Source organism: Oppia nitens, unplaced genomic scaffold (genome assembly GCF_028296485.1).
Source record: "Oppia nitens isolate AA-2021 unplaced genomic scaffold, nextdenovo-longstitch-racon4-pilon3 scaffold15_pilon_pilon_pilon, whole genome shotgun sequence".
In the NCBI taxonomy this organism is placed as follows: domain Eukaryota; kingdom Metazoa; phylum Arthropoda; class Arachnida; order Sarcoptiformes; family Oppiidae; genus Oppia; species Oppia nitens.
The window spans coordinates 983,916-1,004,543 of record NW_026533194.1 but is presented as its reverse complement, the minus strand read 5'-3'; the positions used below and the strand labels follow the sequence as shown (position 1 = coordinate 1,004,543).

The 20,628-nt window shown below is 32.5% G+C and overlaps 4 protein-coding genes across 4 annotated transcripts; 3 read left to right on the top strand and 1 right to left on the bottom strand.

The window, feature by feature from the left end:
- Nucleotides 1–178: 178 nt before the first annotated feature.
- On the bottom strand, nucleotides 179–1,752 carry LOC128964174 (probable mitochondrial glutathione transporter SLC25A40). Its single transcript, XM_054310736.1, has 4 exons — nucleotides 1,375–1,752; nucleotides 1,146–1,303; nucleotides 992–1,059; nucleotides 179–903 (listed from the first exon to the last, which is right to left on the bottom strand). Exons 1-4 carry the CDS (start codon nucleotides 1,517–1,519, stop codon nucleotides 222–224), a joined length of 1,053 nt encoding a protein of 350 aa, XP_054166711.1. The 5' UTR covers nucleotides 1,520–1,752; the 3' UTR covers nucleotides 179–221.
- A 364-nt stretch (nucleotides 1,753–2,116) lies between these two features.
- Nucleotides 2,117–3,418, top strand: LOC128964923 (mitochondrial ribonuclease P protein 1 homolog). Its single transcript, XM_054311579.1, has one exon. The coding sequence runs from the start codon at nucleotides 2,117–2,119 to the stop codon at nucleotides 3,416–3,418; it is 1,302 nt and encodes a 433-aa protein (XP_054167554.1).
- A 1,269-nt stretch (nucleotides 3,419–4,687) lies between these two features.
- On the top strand, nucleotides 4,688–6,594 carry LOC128964046 (uncharacterized). The gene is made up of 2 exons (XM_054310608.1): nucleotides 4,688–6,474; nucleotides 6,559–6,594. The coding sequence occupies exon 1, from the start codon at nucleotides 4,799–4,801 to the stop codon at nucleotides 6,449–6,451; it is 1,653 nt and encodes a 550-aa protein (XP_054166583.1). The 5' UTR covers nucleotides 4,688–4,798; the 3' UTR covers nucleotides 6,452–6,474; nucleotides 6,559–6,594.
- Nucleotides 6,595–17,749: 11,155 nt separating this feature from the next.
- LOC128964922 (flap endonuclease 1-like) lies at nucleotides 17,750–18,493 on the top strand. Its single transcript, XM_054311578.1, has 2 exons — nucleotides 17,750–17,894; nucleotides 17,949–18,493. The coding sequence occupies exons 1-2, from the start codon at nucleotides 17,750–17,752 to the stop codon at nucleotides 18,491–18,493; spliced, it is 690 nt and encodes a 229-aa protein (XP_054167553.1).
- Nucleotides 18,494–20,628: the final 2,135 nt, after the last annotated feature.

The window sequence follows — 20,628 nt, the reverse complement described above, 5'->3', positions numbered from 1 at the left end:
TTATAATATCTGATGATTTATACTTAAAATAAATATATAATTTATTTTTATTTGATTTTATATTTTTATAATTTTCTAACAAAATTATTAACAATTAATAAATTATTTACCGGTAAATATAAACAATTTATTTCAATTATTAAAACCTATATAACTATATATATATATACGGTATTATAATAATAACAACTATAAATAAATTTAAACATAAAAAACATTGTTTAAGTTAATTTTGAATCATTATACTGTCGACAGTAGGTCTTTCCCAATTCAAACGTACTGATCATTATAGCACAGGCAGGCGCCACACGCATCAGTCGAGGAGTAATGCCGGTAAAGACGCCGCGCGCACCCGTTTCCCGATATATGTGCGCCAATAAAGCACTAGTTCTATAGACACCACCGGCACCACCACCACTTGTAGAGCCCATTTCAATCTGCCGATGAGTTTTGACGACATCAAACGGATGAGTAACTATGGCGGCTACTGTTCCGGCACTGGCACCGCATATAAAGCTAACCGGAACAGTAGGTTCTACCGGTGAACCAAAAGCGTGTTGTTTCATCGTTTCATAGACTGCCCAATAGATTGATGAAAACGGAGCGTCACGTAGTATAGTGGCAGTGATACCGGTCCATAGGGAACGATAGCCCTGTACTCTAATCATATGTCTGAGTGCTAGGGCCAGCTCACCGTAGGTGAACAGTTGACTTTGCATTTTGGTTTTGATCATTTCAAGTGGACTGATAATAACAGCGGCCAGTGTTCGGGCCACACTGCCGGCAACTATCGGCACCCATAACGGTTGATAACGATTGATATAACCGAACTGTTTGTTGAGATGCACTCGAAACAGATCATAGCTGGTAAAGTAGACACCCATTCCCGGTATAACCATAGCTCTAGTAGTAATTGATTGTAAAAAAAAATCAACAAAAAAAAGTAGACATAAGTCAACACAACTTCAGATGGAAATGTATGCTAACATACAGTGTCGGCGGGAGTCCACTCCATAATGAGGTCAGACCTTCCGTACGACTCATTTTGATAAACATTTTCTTTTGAAATAAAAAAATTAAAAAAAAAATCCAAAAATCAGACCAATTTTTTTTGGATGTCATATACAGTGACTATCAATACAAACAAAAGTTTGACCAAATTGTCTGCCATTTCCTACGCCACCGGCGCTACCGATTGGCCGAGTATTGGTTGTTGACTGTCTGACTGATGATTGGTTGTTGTTCATCAATGACTCCTTTTGTTGGGCCTGTATTCGTGTCTTCACCACATCCAGAGGTGTGACTAATAAAAAAATATAAAATAATAAAATCTGAGATTAGTTTTAAAAAAAATAAATTTCGGTATTTACTGACCGCACAGTGCCGTTACCGTTGCGCCGATACACGAACTCATCAGCCGCTGGACAGGTGTAAGACTTGATTCGGATTTCATTGCAACCGCTGCTGATGACGACGACCCGTCGGCGGTACTAATAATTATCGGTAATTTTGTGGCCATATTTTTCAGGATGTCGACATTTAAAATCTTTTTAAACAACTGTTTATGTGATCACCACCACCAGCAACAACAACAATGATCTGCTCTTTAATTAAAATACAAAAATCAGTATCACTTTAATTGATTATAACTGATCTCCAGAAACAAGTTTTTAGACCAAATGATAATCACATTATTATTATTAGTTTATTATTATTGATATAATAAATGACAAAACATTTTGATTGCATCAGTGTATTGAACAGTTTAAATATCATTCACATACAACGTTACACTAAGATAATGTGTGTGTGTGTGTGTATGAAACTAAAGCTAGAATTACAATAGTAAGTCAATCATATTATTTAAGTGTAAGGGGCTATAAATATGTGTAATCAATGTCCCCCACAGTCATTATTGTCATTCAAAATACATTACTGTTCACATAAAACGTATCTTTAAATACTGTATATACTGTACCGGTATATGCAATGTGTTTACAAATGTGTTATTAAATTATTATTAAATTTATAATATTTTTGTTGACATTTGTTGTGATTATTATCATTGAAACAAACAAACAAATTGACCGAAACTTAATTATAATCTATAAAAAAAATGTTTTATTGTCTAAACTGTTTGCGGAACCGATTACGAAGTTTTGTTGGCATCAATACATCTCTAAGACAATTGTCTGTGTCTTCTTCTTCTTTATCGTCTTCGTCGTCGACGACTTCCGTAAACGAGTTGGTGGCCAACAACGACAACTTTACTATTGACCAATTGCTAGACATACCGGAGCGCGACTTTGTAGCCGTCGATATCAACACATTTAGCGATGTGATCGTTGATTACAGCAGTGGTGGCGTCGGCGGCGGCAGCGGTTGTAGCAGCGATTTTATCAAACGACGCGTACAACTCATTATCAGCGAATACGAGTACAAGAAGCTGACCGACGGCCGAGTGCCCAGAGAGTTGACTGACCAACATATGCGCGAACTATTGGATTTGGACAACAGTGCCGAACGGTGTCGTCAGTTGCAGTTCTGGGGCTGCATTGAGATCAAGCGACTCAAGACTAGACATATACGGGCTATGAAAGCCCAGTCGTCGTTGTCGTGTCCAACGGTTTATGAGAAAAAGCCGATCGGCATTTTCGGCGATAGCAGCGGCAGCGGCGAAGAACAGTTAGTTTACGGCCCATACCGTAACGGTCTGTTCCAGTTCTTTAATCGTTCGGCTGTCAAACGATTGCGCGCTCATTGCATGAGACGGGCGGCAATGTTTGGGCCGCGAGTGGTCATCGATTTGGACTTTGATCGCTATATGAAGGCCCGTGAATCCAGACTACTGCTAAAACAGTTAAACTTTCTCTATAACTATAATCTAATGGAAACTAAAGAGCCGTTTGATTTGCATTTTGTGAATTGCAATTCAGATGAACTATCGATTCGTGAGATGCATCGGTACTTACCGAATGCCAGTTCCCGGAATTTTTGGGCTACATTTCACTATAACAAGTCCTATACGGATATATTTCCGAAAGAACGTCTGGTCTATTTGAGTCCTCATTCGGATTCAGTGCTTCGGGAGGTCAGCGACGACGATATCTACATAATTGGCGGTATTATAGACAAGTCGTACATCGAACCGATATCGCAGATCAAGGCCCGCGAAGATGGTATACGTTCGGCCAAATTGCCGCTAACCGAGACAGTCAAGTGGCAAAAGGGGACATTGAATTTGTGTATCAATCAGGTGTTGGCCATACTTCACGATTGGAAAATTACTGGTAATTGGGAGCTAGCGATCAAACGCAATGTGCCGTCGAGGAAATGGATGTCGACGACGACGATAGACGATAATGATATTATCGACAACAAAAAGTTAATGCAATTGAAAACTAGTTTATATGTTTGACACAATATGACTGATGAATTTAAATCAATATTATTTATATGTAAAATATATTTTTTTTTTTAATACCATAAGTAATAATTACCGTAAAAAAATAAATACAACAATTTTTTATGAACATTCATATGTTTTTTTTCTTCAAATTATCTTTTATAGTGCACCGGTAGTCATAAACCGGGCGGCTAATGACACAAATGTGGTTTGAGGTTAAGGTGGACTACCATATGATTATTTAGTGCACTCTCTCGATAACAAACAAACAAAATAAATAAAACTTTTTGGTTAATAAAATGATTTTAAATGTTTTCTTAACCAATTTCTTTTTTGTTTATAATTTTTTTTTGTGTATTTGTTTTGTTTGAATTTATTACATTTGTATCTATGAATATTAAAGTTGTATACCGGTACTTATAGTTAAATTATTTGATATCATTTGAAACGTTTAATATTTGTGTATGTGTGTGTATGTGTGTGTGTGTGTGTGTGTGTGTGTGTGTGTGTGTGTGTGTGTGTGTGTGTGTGTGTGTGTGTGTGTGTGTGTGTGTGTGTGTGTGTGTGTGTGTGTGTGTGTGTGTGTGTGTGTGTGTGAAATGTTATAAATAAAAATGATAATTATGTAAAGATATGAGTATTAAAAATATTTAATATACTGAAAGTATTTTTTGAAAAATAAAATATCGGTACTTATATATTTCATTTAACAAAAAACATGATATTTAAAATATTAAATAATTAATATTTTTTTGTTAATACAATTCGTTAAAATTATTAAATATATCTTAAGTATCTAATTTTAATATTCATAAATATTAACAAAATTAATATCAAATACTAATAAAAAATAATTAATAAATTATATTAAAATACAAAAAAGTAATTGAAATAATTTTTTCTTAGATTAAGCAAAAATAATTACTAAAGTCATTTTAATAAATATAAAGTTTATTAATTTGTTTTAATAGATGATAGCTATATAAAAAACACAAACAAAATATTCACAAAAAATAGATAAAATAAATAATAATTATTATATTCATTGATTTGTTCAATTGATTTTTCTTAGAAATGTATTGCAAATAATATAACACTTAAACGATATAAATAAATATATGCAAAAATATGGTTATGAGTTAGTCATACAATCATTTAATTATCAAATTTATCAGAAAAACAGTTTAGACGTTTAGGGGAATTACGCGTGAAAATCAAATGCAATTTTAAATAAATAAATAAATTTTACATTAATATTAATTTTTAAAAATCGTTATTTTCATTTAAATTCAATAACGATAAACAAAATTCGTTAAATAAAACAAACAAAAATACATCAACTGTTTGATCCACAAGAAGTGATACAAACAAACTACTAATCAATCAATAAAAATGGCAAACATTCCAAAACTATTATATCGAAAGCCAGGAATACTTCGATCCGTTTACGGAAAGGAAGAGATTGGGCTCAGAGATCAAGAGTTTGAGTCAATTGTTCAACAAAAAGATCTGAAAACAAATGAACCGATTATTGTGGCGGAAGTGTTTGGAACACCAGGAGTACAGACAAGACAACCGCCAATCAATTATTTCGATCAATTGATACAAATTACAGGACAAGTAGAAGTCAATGATGAGGTCATTCATGGGTTTGTCATATGTTGGTACGAAAAGGACAATAAACAACTTATAATTATTGATTCCTCGACACTCATACCACAAGTAGAACACATATATCAGATGCGAGATTCAGTATTTCCAGTACTGATAACACCAAACCATCGCCCGCTAACAAGATTTCCCGAGGGCTACACTACAGGCATATATCTCGCACTCATGAAATCAAAACGAATTAAGACTGACACTCGGAATGTCCTTATTTTTGAAAGCCGTACTAAGATTAAAAAAGCCAACTGTTCGACACTTGAGGCAAATTTGATTTGTTTTATTCAATCGACAGTTAAAAAACGGTCGAATGTTCTGGTAATCAATTACCTGTTGGATGGCTACGACCAGTCAGTTATCGGTATACACGCGGCACTCAATCAGCCAATTGATCAAATGATTACCACCGAATTTGATCGAATACCCGATTATAATCACCGATTGACTAATCGCTATATGTTTCTCGTCGGCAACGATGGCTATCTATGTATTAATGAAGTCTTGGATTCAATGAAATATAACAATTCTTTGCTTAAAGAGAACACTTATTTCTGTTGCGACGGTAGCCTAGAATTGACAAATATATTAGCCGTTAAATTTATATTTACTAGATTTATAAGAACCACACCCTATCGGAAAACTATTCATATTATACCCGAAGGCGTACAATATATAAATATCTTACGAAAGGATTGTCAACCACTAAACACCGGCCAATTAAAGTCATATATATACGGCTGGTATACTGTATCAGATTATGCCCCAAAAGTACTTGAATTGGATTCAATACAATTGTACACTGATTTGTTAGGTCAACCAAATCCAGTTCATTCATATCAACCGGTGATGGTATTGGCCGATATCAACGATGCTTTGATCTATGAACATAAGTTCAACAACCAAGTGGTCGGCCATTTGCTGTTCTCTCTATCGACCAATCATTGCGACACCAGTTTATTTTTTGACATTTTCATGGTTTTCATTTGTTTAGACGAAACAAATTGGTCGACAGCCACTACATTGTATCAATTGGTCGGTGAATGTTCGGTAAATTATCAGAAATCGTGGATCAAAAACCAATTGAATGCACCGATGATCTGCTATTTTGATAAAAATACTAATCAAAAGCCAGCTGTAAATCTAATTGATTTGACTGCCAATCAATTGAATCGATGGAAACCGAGATTAGATAAACCATTTACAGTATTTGCCTTAACTACGAATTGGCGGACAATATTTTTGCCGTTTATCAATACAACACCAATCAATGGTTGGCTCAATGTTGGCGTCAATTTGGTTGAACGTCAACGAAGTATTGAAGTATTTGGTTTACAATTACCCAATGACTACGGCGTAACTCAAAAGAAACAACGGGTCTAATGATGATTATTCATATGTAGAGAGTATTTAGTTTGTCATATATTTTCATTGTATAAACATTTTGATTTTAAAAACTAATATTTGTCTGTTTCTTAATATACTTAAAGCTTGGTTTTAATACAACACTATTGAACGGTTGGCGTAAAGTTGGCTTTTTACTCTTCAGTTGTCTTTATTGGAGACACAAATCAAAAAGTATGACAAAACAAAAACAATGATTTTATGTAAAAATTTTATTCAGAAATTTTTATTAAAAAAAATCTTCAGTTCAATAATTGTCGAATTCTTTCGTCATTATTATTGTCATTATTATTGTTTACATTTGATTTCGGCGTCGATTTACTTAACAATTGTCTCACTTTTTCATTTGAATCCACTTTTTTGATTTCAGTCGCGACAATACTTTTCTGCTTTGTTTTTGTCTGTTTTTTTTTATTTTAGTGGTGACAACACTTTTCTGCTTAAGTTTTGTCTGTTTTTTCATTACGGGATTCACTTCTTTCTTATTTTCAATTTTATTATTCTTCTTCTTCTTTGGATTTGTGGACACAATCTTCTTAAAGTTGATGACATTCATCTGAATTTGTTGTCCGCCATTATTCTTCGGTTTATCGACAGTTGTTTTGTTTTCATTTTTAAACACGTCTTCCATTCGCTTTTGAATGACTGAAAAATTTTCTGGTTTTTGATCGTCGGTTTGAATGTCGACTTTCTTCTAGATGTCAACCATTTGTATTACTTTTTTATCAAAATATATGGCAAAACCAAATCATCGGTAGACCCGATGTTTTTTTAGAGTTACGCCGTAATCATTGGAAAATTTTAAACCAAACACTTGAATACCTCGTAGACGTTCAGCCAAATTGACGCCAATATTAACCCAACCATTGACTGGTGTTGTATTGATAAACGGCAAAAAAAATTGTCCGCCAATTGTTAGTTAAGGCAAAAGCTGGAAATGGTTTATCTAATCTCTGTTTCCATCGATTCAATTGGTCGGCAGTTAAATCAATAAGATTTACAGTTGGCTTTTGTTTAGAGCAATTGTCAAAATAGGAGATCACCGGTGCATTCAATTGATTGGCTGTTAAATCAATTAGATTTACAGTTGGCTTTTTGTTAGAGTTTTTATCTGAATAGAAGATCTTCGGTGCTCTCAATTGGTTTTTGATCTCCGATTGCTTATACTGTACCGAACATTGACCGACAAATTGATACAATGTAGTGGCTGTCGACCAATTAGTTTCGTCTAAACAAATGAAAACCATGAATACTGAATCTCGCATTTCGGTAATTATTTTTGTAATTTGATCTAGTTTATTATTTATAACTTTTTAGTATTTGTTATTAATTTTATATTCATTATGAATATTAAAATTAGATACTTAAGATATTATATTTAATAATTTTAACGAATTGTATTATTAAAAAATATTATATATTTAAAATTATAAATATCATGTTTGTTTGTTAAATTAAATATAAGTACCGATAATTTTATTTATCATTTTTAACTGAATAAATGTATAGCATAATTGATAATAACTTAAAAATAATAATTTATTAATACAAATATGCAAACAAAACAAACAAATAATACTAATTTCTGAAATCTGAAATGTTTTACAATCAAAATATATGGCAAAACCAAAGCATCATTAGACCCGTTGTTTCTTTTGAGTTCCGTAATCATTGGGAAATTGCAAACCAAGCGCTCGAATAAGTCGTTGACGTTCAGCCAAATTGACGCCAACATTAAGCCACCGATTGATTGGTGTTGTATTGATAAACGGCAAAAACATTGTCCGCCAAAGGGTAAGTATGCCAAAAGCTGGATAAGGTTTATCTAATCTCGGTTTCCATCGATTCAATTGGTCGGCAGTTAAATCAATAAGATTTACAGTTGGCTTTTTGTTAGAGTTTTTATCTGAATAGAAGATCTTCGGTGCTCTCAATTGGTTATTGTTCTCCGATTGCTGATACTGTACCGAACATTCACCGACCAATTGATACAATGTAGTGGCTGTCGACCAATTAGTTTCGTCTAAACAAATGAAAACCATGAAAATGTCGTAAAATAAACTGTGGCTGCAATAACTGTACGATAGAGAGAACAGTATGTGGCCGACCACTTGTTTGTTGAACTTGTATTCATAGATCAAAGCATCGTTGATGTCCATCAATACCATTACCGGTTGATATGAATGAACTGGAATTTGTTGTCCTAACAAATCAGTGGACAATTGTATTGAATCCAATTCGAGTACTTTTGGTGGACAATCTGATACAATATACTGGCCGATTATGTATGACTTTAATTGGTCGCAATTGACAGCATGACGAACAAGATATATATATTGTACGCCTTCGGGTATAATATGAATAGTTTTCTGGTAGGGTATGTTTGGCCTAAATCCAGTCAAATCATATTTACCGTCGAATAGATTTCTCAGATCTAATCTACCGTCGCAACAGAAATAGGTGTTCTCTTTAAGCAAAGAGTTGATATATTTCTTTGATTCCCAGCATTCGTTAATAAAGAGGTAACCATCGTTGCCGACGACAAACAAATAGCGATCACTCAATCGGTGATTCCAATCGGGTATTCGATCAAATTCGGTGGTAATCTTTTGATTGATTGGCTGATTGAGTGCCGCGTGTATACCGATAACTGACTCTCGGTATCCATCCAACAGATAATTGATAACTAGAGCACTCGTTCGTTGTTTAACTGCCGATTGAATAAAACAATACAAATTTGCTGAATGAAAACAATTGGTTTTTAAAATCTCAGTACGACTTTCAAAAATAAGGACATCCCGAGTGTCAGTCTTAGTTAGTTTTGATTTCATGAGTACGAGATATATGCCTATAGTGTAGCCCTCGGGGAAACTTGTTAGCGGCTGTTGGTCTTTAGTCATCAGTACTGGAAATACTGAATCACGCATCTGATAGATATGATCTATTTGTGGTACGAATGTCGAGGAATCAATGATTAAAATTTTATTGTCTTCTTCGTACCAACATATGACAGTTCCATGAATGACCTCATCATTGACTTCTACTTGTCCTGTAATTTGTATCAATTGATCGAAATAATTGATTGGCGGTTGTCTTGTCTGTACTCCTGGTGTTCCAAACACTTCCGACACAATAATCGGTTCATTTGTTTTCAGATCTTTTTGTTGAACAGTTGACTCAAACTCTTGATCTCTGAGCCCAATCTGTTCTCTTCCGTAAACCGATCGAAGTATTCCTGGCTTTCGATATAATAGTTTTGGATAGTTTGCCATTTTGATTGATTTGTTGTTTGTTTGTCTCACTTCTTGTGGATCAAACAATTAATGTATTTTTTGTTTGTTTTGTTTATTGAATTTTATTTGTCGTTTATTTAAACGAAATATTGAAAGAATAATAATTTTTAAAAAAATATTTTTATTTATATATTGATTTTCACGCGCGTATTGTTTAAACTGATTTATCATCAGATGATTGTGTGACCAACTCATGACCATATTTATTGCATATATTTATTAATATCGTTTAAATGTTATATATTTGTCGCACAGATAAGTCAAAAATGAAAATTTGCATTACATTTAAAAAAAACAAACAAAATGACTTCAATATAATTATTATTATTTATTTCATCTATTTTTTGTGAATATTTTGTTTTGTTTTTTTAATATATCGCTACCATCTATGAAGACTGATATTGTATTGACTAATTGATAATAACTAAAAAATAATCTAAATTTCTGAAATCAAATTGTTTTACAATCAAAATATATGGCAAAACCAAATCATCATTAGACCCGTTGTCTCTTTTGAGTTACGCCGTAATCATTGGGAAATTGTAAACCAAACAATTGAATACCTCGTAGACGTTCAGCCAAATTGACGCCAACATTAAGCCAACGATTGATTGTTGTTGTATTGATAATCGGCAAAAATATTGTCCGCCAATTGTTAGTTAAGGCAAATGCTGGATAATTTTTTACTACTGTCGGTCTCCACTGATTCAATTGATCGGCAGTTAAATCAATAAGATTTTTTACAGTTGGCTTTTTAATAGATTTTTTATCACAATATAAGATTGTCGGAGCATTCAATTGGTTTGTGAACTCCCATTGCTTATACTGTACCGAACATTCACCGATCAATTGATACAATGTAGTGACTTTCGACCAATTAGTTTCGTCTAAACAAATGAAAACCATAAAATCGTCCGAAAATAAATAGTGGTCGCAATGATTGTACGATAGAGAGAACAGTAAGTGACCGACCACTTGATTTTTGAACTGGTATTCATAGATCAAAGCATCGTTGATATCGGCCAATACCATCACCGGTTGATATGAATGAACTGGATTTTGTTGGCCTAACAAATCAGTGGACAGTTGTATTGAATCAAATTCGAGTACTTTTGGATTATAATCCGATACAGTATTTCGGCCGAATATGTATGACTTTAATTGGTCACAATTGACTGCATGACGAATAAGATATATAAATTGAATGCCTTCGGGTATAATCTGAATAGTTTTCTGGTAGGGTATGTTTCCGACATATTTAGTCAAATCAAATATACCGCCGAATAGATCTCTAATCTACCGTCGCAACAGAAATAGGTGTCATCTTTAAGCAAAGAAGTGATATATTTCTCAGACCAGCGTTCATTAATACATAGGTAACCATCGTTGCCGATGAGAAACATATACCGATTAGTTAAACGGTGGTTCCAATCGGGTGTTCGGTCCAATTGGGTGGTTATCTTTTGATCAATTGGCTTATTGAGTGCCGCGTGTAGACCGATAACTGACTGGTCGTAGCCATCCAACAGGTACTTATAGTTATTTGATATCATTTGAAAAGTTTAATGTTTGTGTGTGTGTGTGTGTGTGTTAAATGAAATAAATAAAGATATCGATAATTCAACTTTTAAAAAATATAAACCTTTTAAATGAGTCAATAATGAAAATTTGCAAACATTTTGCAAAAAAAAACAATTAAATAAATCAATGAGACTTCAATATAATAATAATTATTATTTATTTCAACTATTTTTTGTGAATATTTTGTTTTGTTTTTTTTAATATCGCTATCATCTATTAAAACAAATAAACAAAATAAACTTTTTAATTATTTAATATTATAAATATCATGTACAGTATGCGTGTTAAATGAAATATAAGTACTGATAATTTTATTTATTTTTTAAACTTTTCAGTATATTAAATATTTTTAATACTCATATCTTATTAAACATATTTATCATTTTTAACTAAATGAATATATTAGATAATTGATAATAACTAAAAAATAATGATTTATTAATACAAATATGCAAACAAAACAAACAAATAATAATAATTTCTGAAATCAAAATGTTTTACAATCAAAATATATGGCAAAACCAAATCATCATTAGACCCGTTGTTTCTTTTGAGTAAACTTGTAATCATTGGGAAATTGCAAACCAAGCTCTTGAATATGTCGTAGACGTTCAGCCAAATTGACGCCAACATTAAGCCAACGATTGATTGGTGTTGTATTGATAAACGGCAAAAAAATTGTCCGCCAATAGCCAAGTAAGGCAAAAGCTGGAAAAGGTTTATCTAATCTCGGTTTCCATCGATTCAATTGGTCGGCAGTTAAATCAATAAGATTTATAGTTGGTTTTTGTTTAGAGTTTTTTTCCAAATAGAAAATCTTCGGTGAATTCAATTGGTTTTTGATCTCAGATTGAGAATACTCTACCGAACATTCACCGACCAATTGATACATTGTAGTGGCTGTCGACCAATTGGTTTCGTCTAAACAAATGAAAACCATGAAGATGTCCGAAAATTTTCTGGGATCGCAATGATTGTACGTTAGAGAGAACAATAAGTGACCGACCATTTGGTTGTTGGACTTGTATTCATAGATCAAAGCATCGTTTATATCGGCCAATACCATCACCGGTTGATATGAATGAACTGGATTTGGTTGGCCTAACAAATCATTGGTCAGTTGTATTGAATCCAATTCGAGTACTTTTGACTCATAATCGGATACAGTATACCAACCGTATATGTATGACTTTAATTGGTCGCTATTGAGTACTCGACGAATAATACATATATATTGAACGCCTTCGGGAATAATATGAATAGTTTTCCGATAGGGTATGTTTGTCATAAATCCAGTCAAATCAAATTTAGCGGCGAAAACATTTGTCAGAAATATGCTGCCATCGCAACAGATACAGGTATTCTCTTTAAGCAAAGAATTGCAATATTTCTTTGGGTCCCAGAATTCATTAATACATAGGTAGCCATCGTTGCCGACGAGAAACATATAGCGATTAGTTAATTGATAATTCCAATCGGTTATTCGATCAAATTCGGTGGTAATTTTTTGATCAATTGGCTGATTAAGTGCCGCGTGTAGACCGATAACTGACTGGTCGTAGCCATCCAACAGATAATTGATTAATTGAACGCTCGACCGTTTTTTAACTATCGATTGAATAAAACAAATCAAATTTGCGGCATATGTTGAACAGTTGGCTTTTTTAATCTCAGTACGGCTTTCAAAAATAAGGACACTCCGAGTGTCAGTCTTATTTTGTTTTGATTTCATGATTGCGAGATATATGCCTGTAGTGTAACCCTCGGGAAAACTTGGTAGCGGCTGATGGTTTGGTGTCATCAGTACTGGAAATACTGAATCTCGCATCTGATATATATGTTCTACTTGTGGTACGAATGTCGAGGAGTTAATGATTATAACTTTATTGTCCTTTTCATACCAACATATGACAGATCCATGAATTACCTGATCATTGACTTCAACTTGTTTTGTAATTTCTATCAATTGATCGAAATAATTGATTGGCGGTTGTCTTCTTTGTACTCCTGGTGTTCCAAACACTTCCGCCACAATAATCGGTTCGTTTGTTTGCAGATGTTTTTGCTGAACAGTTGACTGAAACTCTTGATCTCTGAGCCCAATCTCTTCCCTTCCGTAAACCGATCGAAGTATTCCTGGTTTTCGATATAATAGTTTTGGATTGTTTGACATTTTTATTTATTGGTTGTTTTTCTCACTTTTTGTGTATCAAACAGTTAATGTATTTTTGTTTGTTTTGTTTATTGAATTTTGTTTGTCATTTATTTAAACTGAAACTCTGAAAGAATAACGATTTAAAATAAATATTTTTGTTTATATATTGAATACTGCATTTGATTTTCACGCGCGTATTGTTTAAACTGATTGTCTGATAAATTTATCATAAGATGATTGTGTGACCAACTCGTGACCATATTATTTGCATATATTTATTAATTCCGTTTATGTGTCAAAAAAATATTCAATAACTTTAATATAATTCTTATTATTTATTATATCTATTTTTTGTGAATATTTTGTTTTGTTTTATTTATATCGCTATCATCTATGAAAACAAACAAACAAATCTTTTTAGTTATTACTATAAGTATATTAATAATTATTGCTTAATCTAAGATAAAATGATTTCAATTATTTTGATATTTTAATCCAATTTATTATATTTATACTTAGTATTTGTTATAAATTTTATATTATTAAAGAATATTTAGTAATTTTAACGAATTGTATTATTATAAAATATTTGATATTTTATTTGATAATTTATATGTTTTTTCAAATTGTATATTGAAAATGATGGCAAACATGAAAAATATAAGTTATAATCGCGGATCGATTTCACGACAGTTCACCCGACGGTACGATTTGCCCGATGGCTGTAAACTTAAGGAGACGTGAGTCTTAAGACAAATAGTGTGCTTACTATTGACATATTAAAAATATTTTTTATTTTTTACTGAATATTACAAAATTAATAATAACTAAAATCAGTTATTAATATAAATACTGTATTACTAACAAAAAAGACTAATAATATCTAAAATCAAAATGTTTTATTAACAAAAATTAAATGCACAATACTTTATATATAGTATAACTAATCATTAGACTCGTTGTTTCTTTAGAGTTATGCCGTAATCATTGGGAAATTGTAAACCAAACGCTTGAATAACTCGTTGACGTTCAGCCAAATTGACGCCAACATTAAGCCAACCGTTCACTGGTGTTGTATTGATAAACGGCAAAAAAATTGTCCGCCAATTGTTAGTTAAGGCAAAAACTGGCAAAGGTTTATCTAATCTCTGTTTCCATCGATTCAATTGGTCGGCAGTTAAATCAATAAGATTTACAGTTGGCTTTTGTTTAGAGCAATTGTCAAAATAGGAGATCACCGGTGCATTCAATTGGTTTTTGATTTTAATTGACCGCAATCTAGTGGTCGACAATCATAACGAATGAGATTTATATATTGTACGCCTTCTGGTATAATATGAATAGTCTTTCGGTAGGGTATGTCTACGACACCATTAGTTAATAAAATTTTATAGCCGTTTAGATTTACGAGATCTAAATATCCGTCACATAAGAAATATGTGTTTTCTTTAAGTAAAGAATTGGTAAAATTGTTTGAACTCCAGTTTTCGCTGATACAGAGGTAACCATCGTTGCCGACGAAAAACATATATCGATTAGTCAATCGGTGATTCCAATCGGGCATTCGATCAAATTCTATGGTTATCTTTTGATCGATTGGCTGATTGAGTGCCGCGAGTAGACCGATAACTGACTGGTCGTAGCCGTCCAACAAGTAAGTGATTGAACGAGCACCCGATCTTTTTTTTACTACCGATTTAACAAAACAAATCAAAGCTGCCGCATGTGTCGTACAGTTGACTTTGGTATGTCTGTACGGAACAAATCTATATTATAGACAGCCATTATAAAATTATTTGCCCCAAACCCACCCCCACACATCCAACCACTTCCTAACCTCACACCCATCCCAAACTAACCTAACTAAATAAATATTAATAATAAAACTAACATTTTATATCTGTATAACTACCTAAAAAATAGTACATTTTTGCTGGCTGTCTATAATATAGATTTAAGCCGTCTGTACGACTGTTAAAAACAATGACAGTCCGATTTTCAATCTTAATACGTTTTGATATCATGAGTCCAAGATATATGCCTCTAGTGTAGCCGTCGGGAAATTCAAGTAGCGGCTGATGGTTTGGTGTCATCAGTACTGGAAATACTGAATCATGCATAAGATTGTGATCCAAGATCGTGTTCCAAACACTTCCGCCACAATAATCGGTTCGTTTGTTTGCAGATTTCTTTGTTGAACATTTGACATAAACTCTTGATCTCTGAGCCCAATCTCTTCCCTTCCGTAAACCGATCGAAGTATTCCTGGCTTTCGATATAAGGGTATTGTATAGTATAACAAGTGATTTAACTAAAACAACATCTCATAACACTATAAGTGATTGGCTTAACTTTTGTCGAGAAGTGGTATTTGATTGGGTCGAAAAATATCAATCAGTTGATCTCTTAGGAGGAGAAGGTAGTATATGATACATATTTAATTATGCACGTTACCTAAACCTAATTATAATGGTAATACCAAACTGATAGTGTATTAGTGTTTGCTCTGTTACCTAACCTGGAGTTCCGACCGCAACCTAAACCTAATTATAATGGTAATACCAAACTCATAGTGTATTAGTGTTTGCTCTGTTACCTAACCTGGAGTTCCGACCGCAACCTAAACCTAATTATAATGGTAATACCAAACTCATAGTGTATTAGTGTTTGCTCTGTTACCTAACCTGGAGTTCCGACCGCAACCTAAACCTAATTATAATGGTAATACCAAACTCATAGTGTATTAGTGTTTGCTCTGTTACCTAACCTGGAGTTCCGACCGCAACCTAAACCTAATTATAATGATAATATTTTGATAACTTTTAATTCAGGAGTTGTCGTAGAAATTGACGAAACAAAAGTTGGTAAAAGAAAGTACAATAGAGGTCGACTAGTTGATGGGACGTGGATTTTAGGTTTAGTTGAGATTCAAATAGGAGCTAATTGTCGACGTGGAGGTAGATTTCGTTTAGAAATATGTCCCCTAAATAAAAGAGATGCCGACACTCTTTTACCTTTGATACGTAAGCATGTAAAAATTGGGACAACTATTGTGTCTGACTGTTGGGCTGGATATTATAGACTAACAGACAATGGTATAAATGATAGATAAAACATATTATTAAGTTAATTAATTTTTTAATTTTTAGGTTTTGTCCATTTTACTGTGAATCATTCGAAAGAGTTTGTCAATTCACATACCGGTGCAAACACACAGACCATTGAATCTCAATGGAGAGCTATGAAACGCAATCTTTTAAGAGGGGGTATACCACAAGATAACCTTTATCTACATTTAGCCGAATATCTTTGGCGCCGACACGTACTTCACAACAATTTAGATAATTTTATTTTTTTTATTGATTGTATAAAACAATTATACAACCCTTTAATGTAATTTTAATTACAGTATATACAGGTATATATATATTAATTTGCAATGTAAAATATTATTTCATAATAATATATTTATATTTAATAAAATCTATTGTAATTAACGCGATATTTGTATATTTAACTTTAAAATTGTATTAAATATTAATCGCGTGAACAACAAGTGGCAGCTATACTATACAACAGCCCGATATAATAGTTTTGGAATGTTTGACATTTTGATTGATTGGTTGTTTGTCTCACAACTTGTGTATCAAATAGTTAATGTATTGTTTGTTTGTTTTGTTAATTGAATGTTGTCTATCATTTATTTAAACTAAATTCTAAAAAATAACGACTTTTACAAAATAATTAAATAGTACTCATTTGAGATTAAATAAATCAAATCAAATTTGATTTTAACGCGCGTATTGTTTAAACTGATTATCTGATAAATTTTATCATCAGATAATTGTATGACCAAATGGTCACCTTTGCATATATTTATTAATATCGTTTAAGTGTATATATAATTAAAAAATGAAAATTTGCAGTACTTTTCTAAAAAAACAATTAAACAAATCAATGACTTCAATATAATTAATTATTATTATTTATTTCAACAATTTTTGTGAATATTTTGTTTTTTGATATCTCTATCATCTATGAAAACAATGAAAAAAATGATTTGAATTATTTTTGTATTTTAATCCACTTTATTATTTTGCTTTTGAAATGCTTTTGTAATATAAAGTCTCGCTTTTCTAACAATTGTTTTCTAAAATTTAATTCAAAACTCAAAACTCATTTCTAGTTTAAACAAATCCTTAAAAGTTTCTTAAAATGTCTTTAATATTAATTGTTTTATTAATTTCGATGGGATTTTCATCAGTTGTGTCCAAAAGTCAAACAAATACCAACAGAAACACATTGATTATGATTTTGTCAATTGTTTTGATCGTTGCGTTGACTCTTCTCGTTGTTTTGCTTTTCGTTTATTGTTTTTGTCTGAAGAAAAAACGTATTTATAAAAAACTATTTGAATATATCTATTGATTGTAATTATATTTTTTAGGAAAAGTCGCGAACAAAACACAAACACAAAGTCCTATAAATGGCAAAAGTGAAGAAAATGTAATACAAATGGTTGACATCGAGAAGAAAGTCGACATTCAAACCGACGATCAAAAACCAGAAAATTTTTCAGTCATTCAAAAGCGAATGGAAGACGTGTTTAAAAAAGAAAACAAAACACCTGTCGATAAACCGCCGAATAAAGGCGGACAACGAATTCAGATGAATGTCATCAACTTTAAGAAGATTGTGTCCACAAATCCAAAGAAGAATAAAATTGAAGAGAAGAATAAAAATGAAAAGAAGAATAAAATTGAAAATAAGAAAGAAGTGAATCCCGTAATGAAAAAACAGACAAAAATAAAGCAGAAAAGTGTTGTCACCACTGAAATCAAAAAACAGAAAAGTATTGTCACCAATGAAATAAAAAAAGTGGATTCAAATGAAAAAGTGAGACAATTGTTAAGTAAATCGACGCCTAAATCAAATGTAAACAATAATAATGACAATAATAATGACGAAAGAGTTCGGCAATTATTGAACTGAAGATTTTTTTTTATAAAAATTTCTGAATAAAATTTTTTTTCATAAAATCATTGTTTTTGTTTTGTCATACTTTTTGATTTGTGTCTCCAATAAAGACAACTGAAGAGCCAAATCCAACTGTTCAATAGTGTTGTATTAAAGCCAACCTTTAAGTATTAATATATTAAATATATTTAATATTAATATCTTTTTAAGTGACAATATTTTTTTTATTAATTTATTAATTCCGTTTAAGTGTTATATATTTGTCGTACAGATTAATCAAAAATGTAAATATCATGTACAGTATGCGTATTAAATGAAATACCGATAATTTTATTTATTTTTTAAACCTTTCAGTATATTAAATATTTTTAATACACATATCTTATTAAACATATTTATCATTTTTAACTAAATAAATATATTACATAATTGATAATAACTAAAAAATAATGATTTATTAATACAAATATGCAAACAAAACAAACAAAAAATTTCTGAAATCTGAAATGTTTTACAATCAAAATATATGGCAAAACCAAATCATCATTAGACCCGTTGTCTCTTTTGAGTTACGCCGTAATCATTGGGAAATTGTAAACCAAGCGTTTGAATAAATCGTTGACGTTTAGCCAAATTGACGCCAACATTACGCCAACCATTGATTGGTGTTGTATTGATAAACGGCAAAAATATTGTCCGCCAATAGCTAGTTATGGCAAAAGCTGGCATAGGTTTATCTAATCTCGGTTTCCACCGATTCAATTGGTCGACAGTTAATTCAATAAGATTTACAGCCGGCTTGTGTTTCGAGTAATTGCTAAAATAGAAGATATTCGGTGCAATCAATTGGTTTTTGATCCTCGATTGCGGATACTCTACCGTACATTGACCGACCAATTGATACAATGTAGTGGCTGTCGACCAATTAGTTTCGTCTAAACAAATGAAAACCATGAAAATCTCGAAAAATAAACTGAAGTCGCAATGATTGTGCGATAGAGAGAACAGTAAGTGACCGACCATTTGGTTGTTGAACTTGTGTTCATAGATCAGAGCATCATTTATGTCCATCAATATCATCACCGGTTGATATGAATGAACTGGATTAGGTTGGCCTAACAAATCAGTGGACAATTGTATTGAATCCAATTCAAGTACTTTTGGATGAAAATCCGATACAGTATACCAGCCGTATATGTATGTCTTTAATTGGTCGCAATTGACAGCATGACGAACAAGATATATATATTGAACGCCTTCGGGTATAATCAGAATGATTTTCCTGTAGGGTATGTCTGCCATATAATGAGTCAAATCATATTTACTGCCGAATAGATTGGTCAGCTCTACGATACCGTCGCAACAGAAACAGGTGTTCTCTTTAAGCAAAGAGTTGATGTGTTTCTTTGAAGCCCAGCATTCATTAATACATAGGTAGCCATCGTTGCCGACGAGAAACATATAGCGATTAGTCAATCGCTGATTCCAATCGGGTATTCGATCAAATTCGGTGGTAATAATTTCATCCATTGGCAGATTGTGTGCCGCGTGTATACCGATAACTGACTGGTCGTAGCCATCCAACATGTAATCGATTACTAGACCACCCGATCGATTTTTATCTACCGTTCGTATTAAACAAAATAAATTTGCCGCATGTGTCGTACAGTTGGCTTTTTTAGTCTCAGTAGGGCTTTCAAAAATAAGGACATCCAGAGTGACAGTCTTATTTATTTTTGATTTCATGACAGCGAGATATATGCCTGTAGTGTAGCCCTCGGATAAACTTAGTAGCGGCCGATGGTTTCGTGTCATTAGTACTGGAAATATTGAATCTCGCATCTGATATATATGTTCTACTTGTGGCACAAATGTCGACGAATCAATGATTATAACTATTCTGTCTTTTTCGTACCAACATATGACAGATCCATGAACGACCTCATCATTGACTTCTACTTGTCCTGTAATTTGTATCAATTGATCGAAATAATTGATTGGCGGTTGTCTTCTTTGTACTCCTGGTGTTCCAAACACTTCCGCCACAATAATCGGTTCGTTTGTTTGCAGATCTTTTTGTTGAACAGTTGACTGAAACTCTTGATCTTTGAGACCAATCTCTTCCCTTCCGTAAACCGATCGAAGTATTC

Bases quoted from the DNA above. Each gene is read 5' to 3' on its own strand.
- LOC128964922 (XM_054311578.1), top strand. From the start codon at position 17,750: ATGGGATTTTCATCAGTTGTGTCCAAAAGTCAAACAAATACCAACAGA. The intron at 17,895-17,948 runs GTATTTATAAAA...TATATTTTTTAG, and splicing joins TTTTTGTCTGAAGAAAAAAC to GAAAAGTCGCGAACAAAACA.
- LOC128964046 (XM_054310608.1), top strand. From the start codon at position 4,799: ATGGCAAACATTCCAAAACTATTATATCGAAAGCCAGGAATACTTCGA.
- LOC128964174 (XM_054310736.1), bottom strand. From the start codon at position 1,519: ATGGCCACAAAATTACCGATAATTATTAGTACCGCCGACGGGTCGTCG. The intron at 1,304-1,374 runs GTCAGTAAATAC...TTTTTTTATTAG, and splicing joins AACGGTAACGGCACTGTGCG to TCACACCTCTGGATGTGGTG. The intron at 1,060-1,145 runs GTTTGTATTGAT...TTATTTCAAAAG, and splicing joins GACAATTTGGTCAAACTTTT to AAAATGTTTATCAAAATGAG.
- LOC128964923 (XM_054311579.1), top strand. From the start codon at position 2,117: ATGTTTTATTGTCTAAACTGTTTGCGGAACCGATTACGAAGTTTTGTT.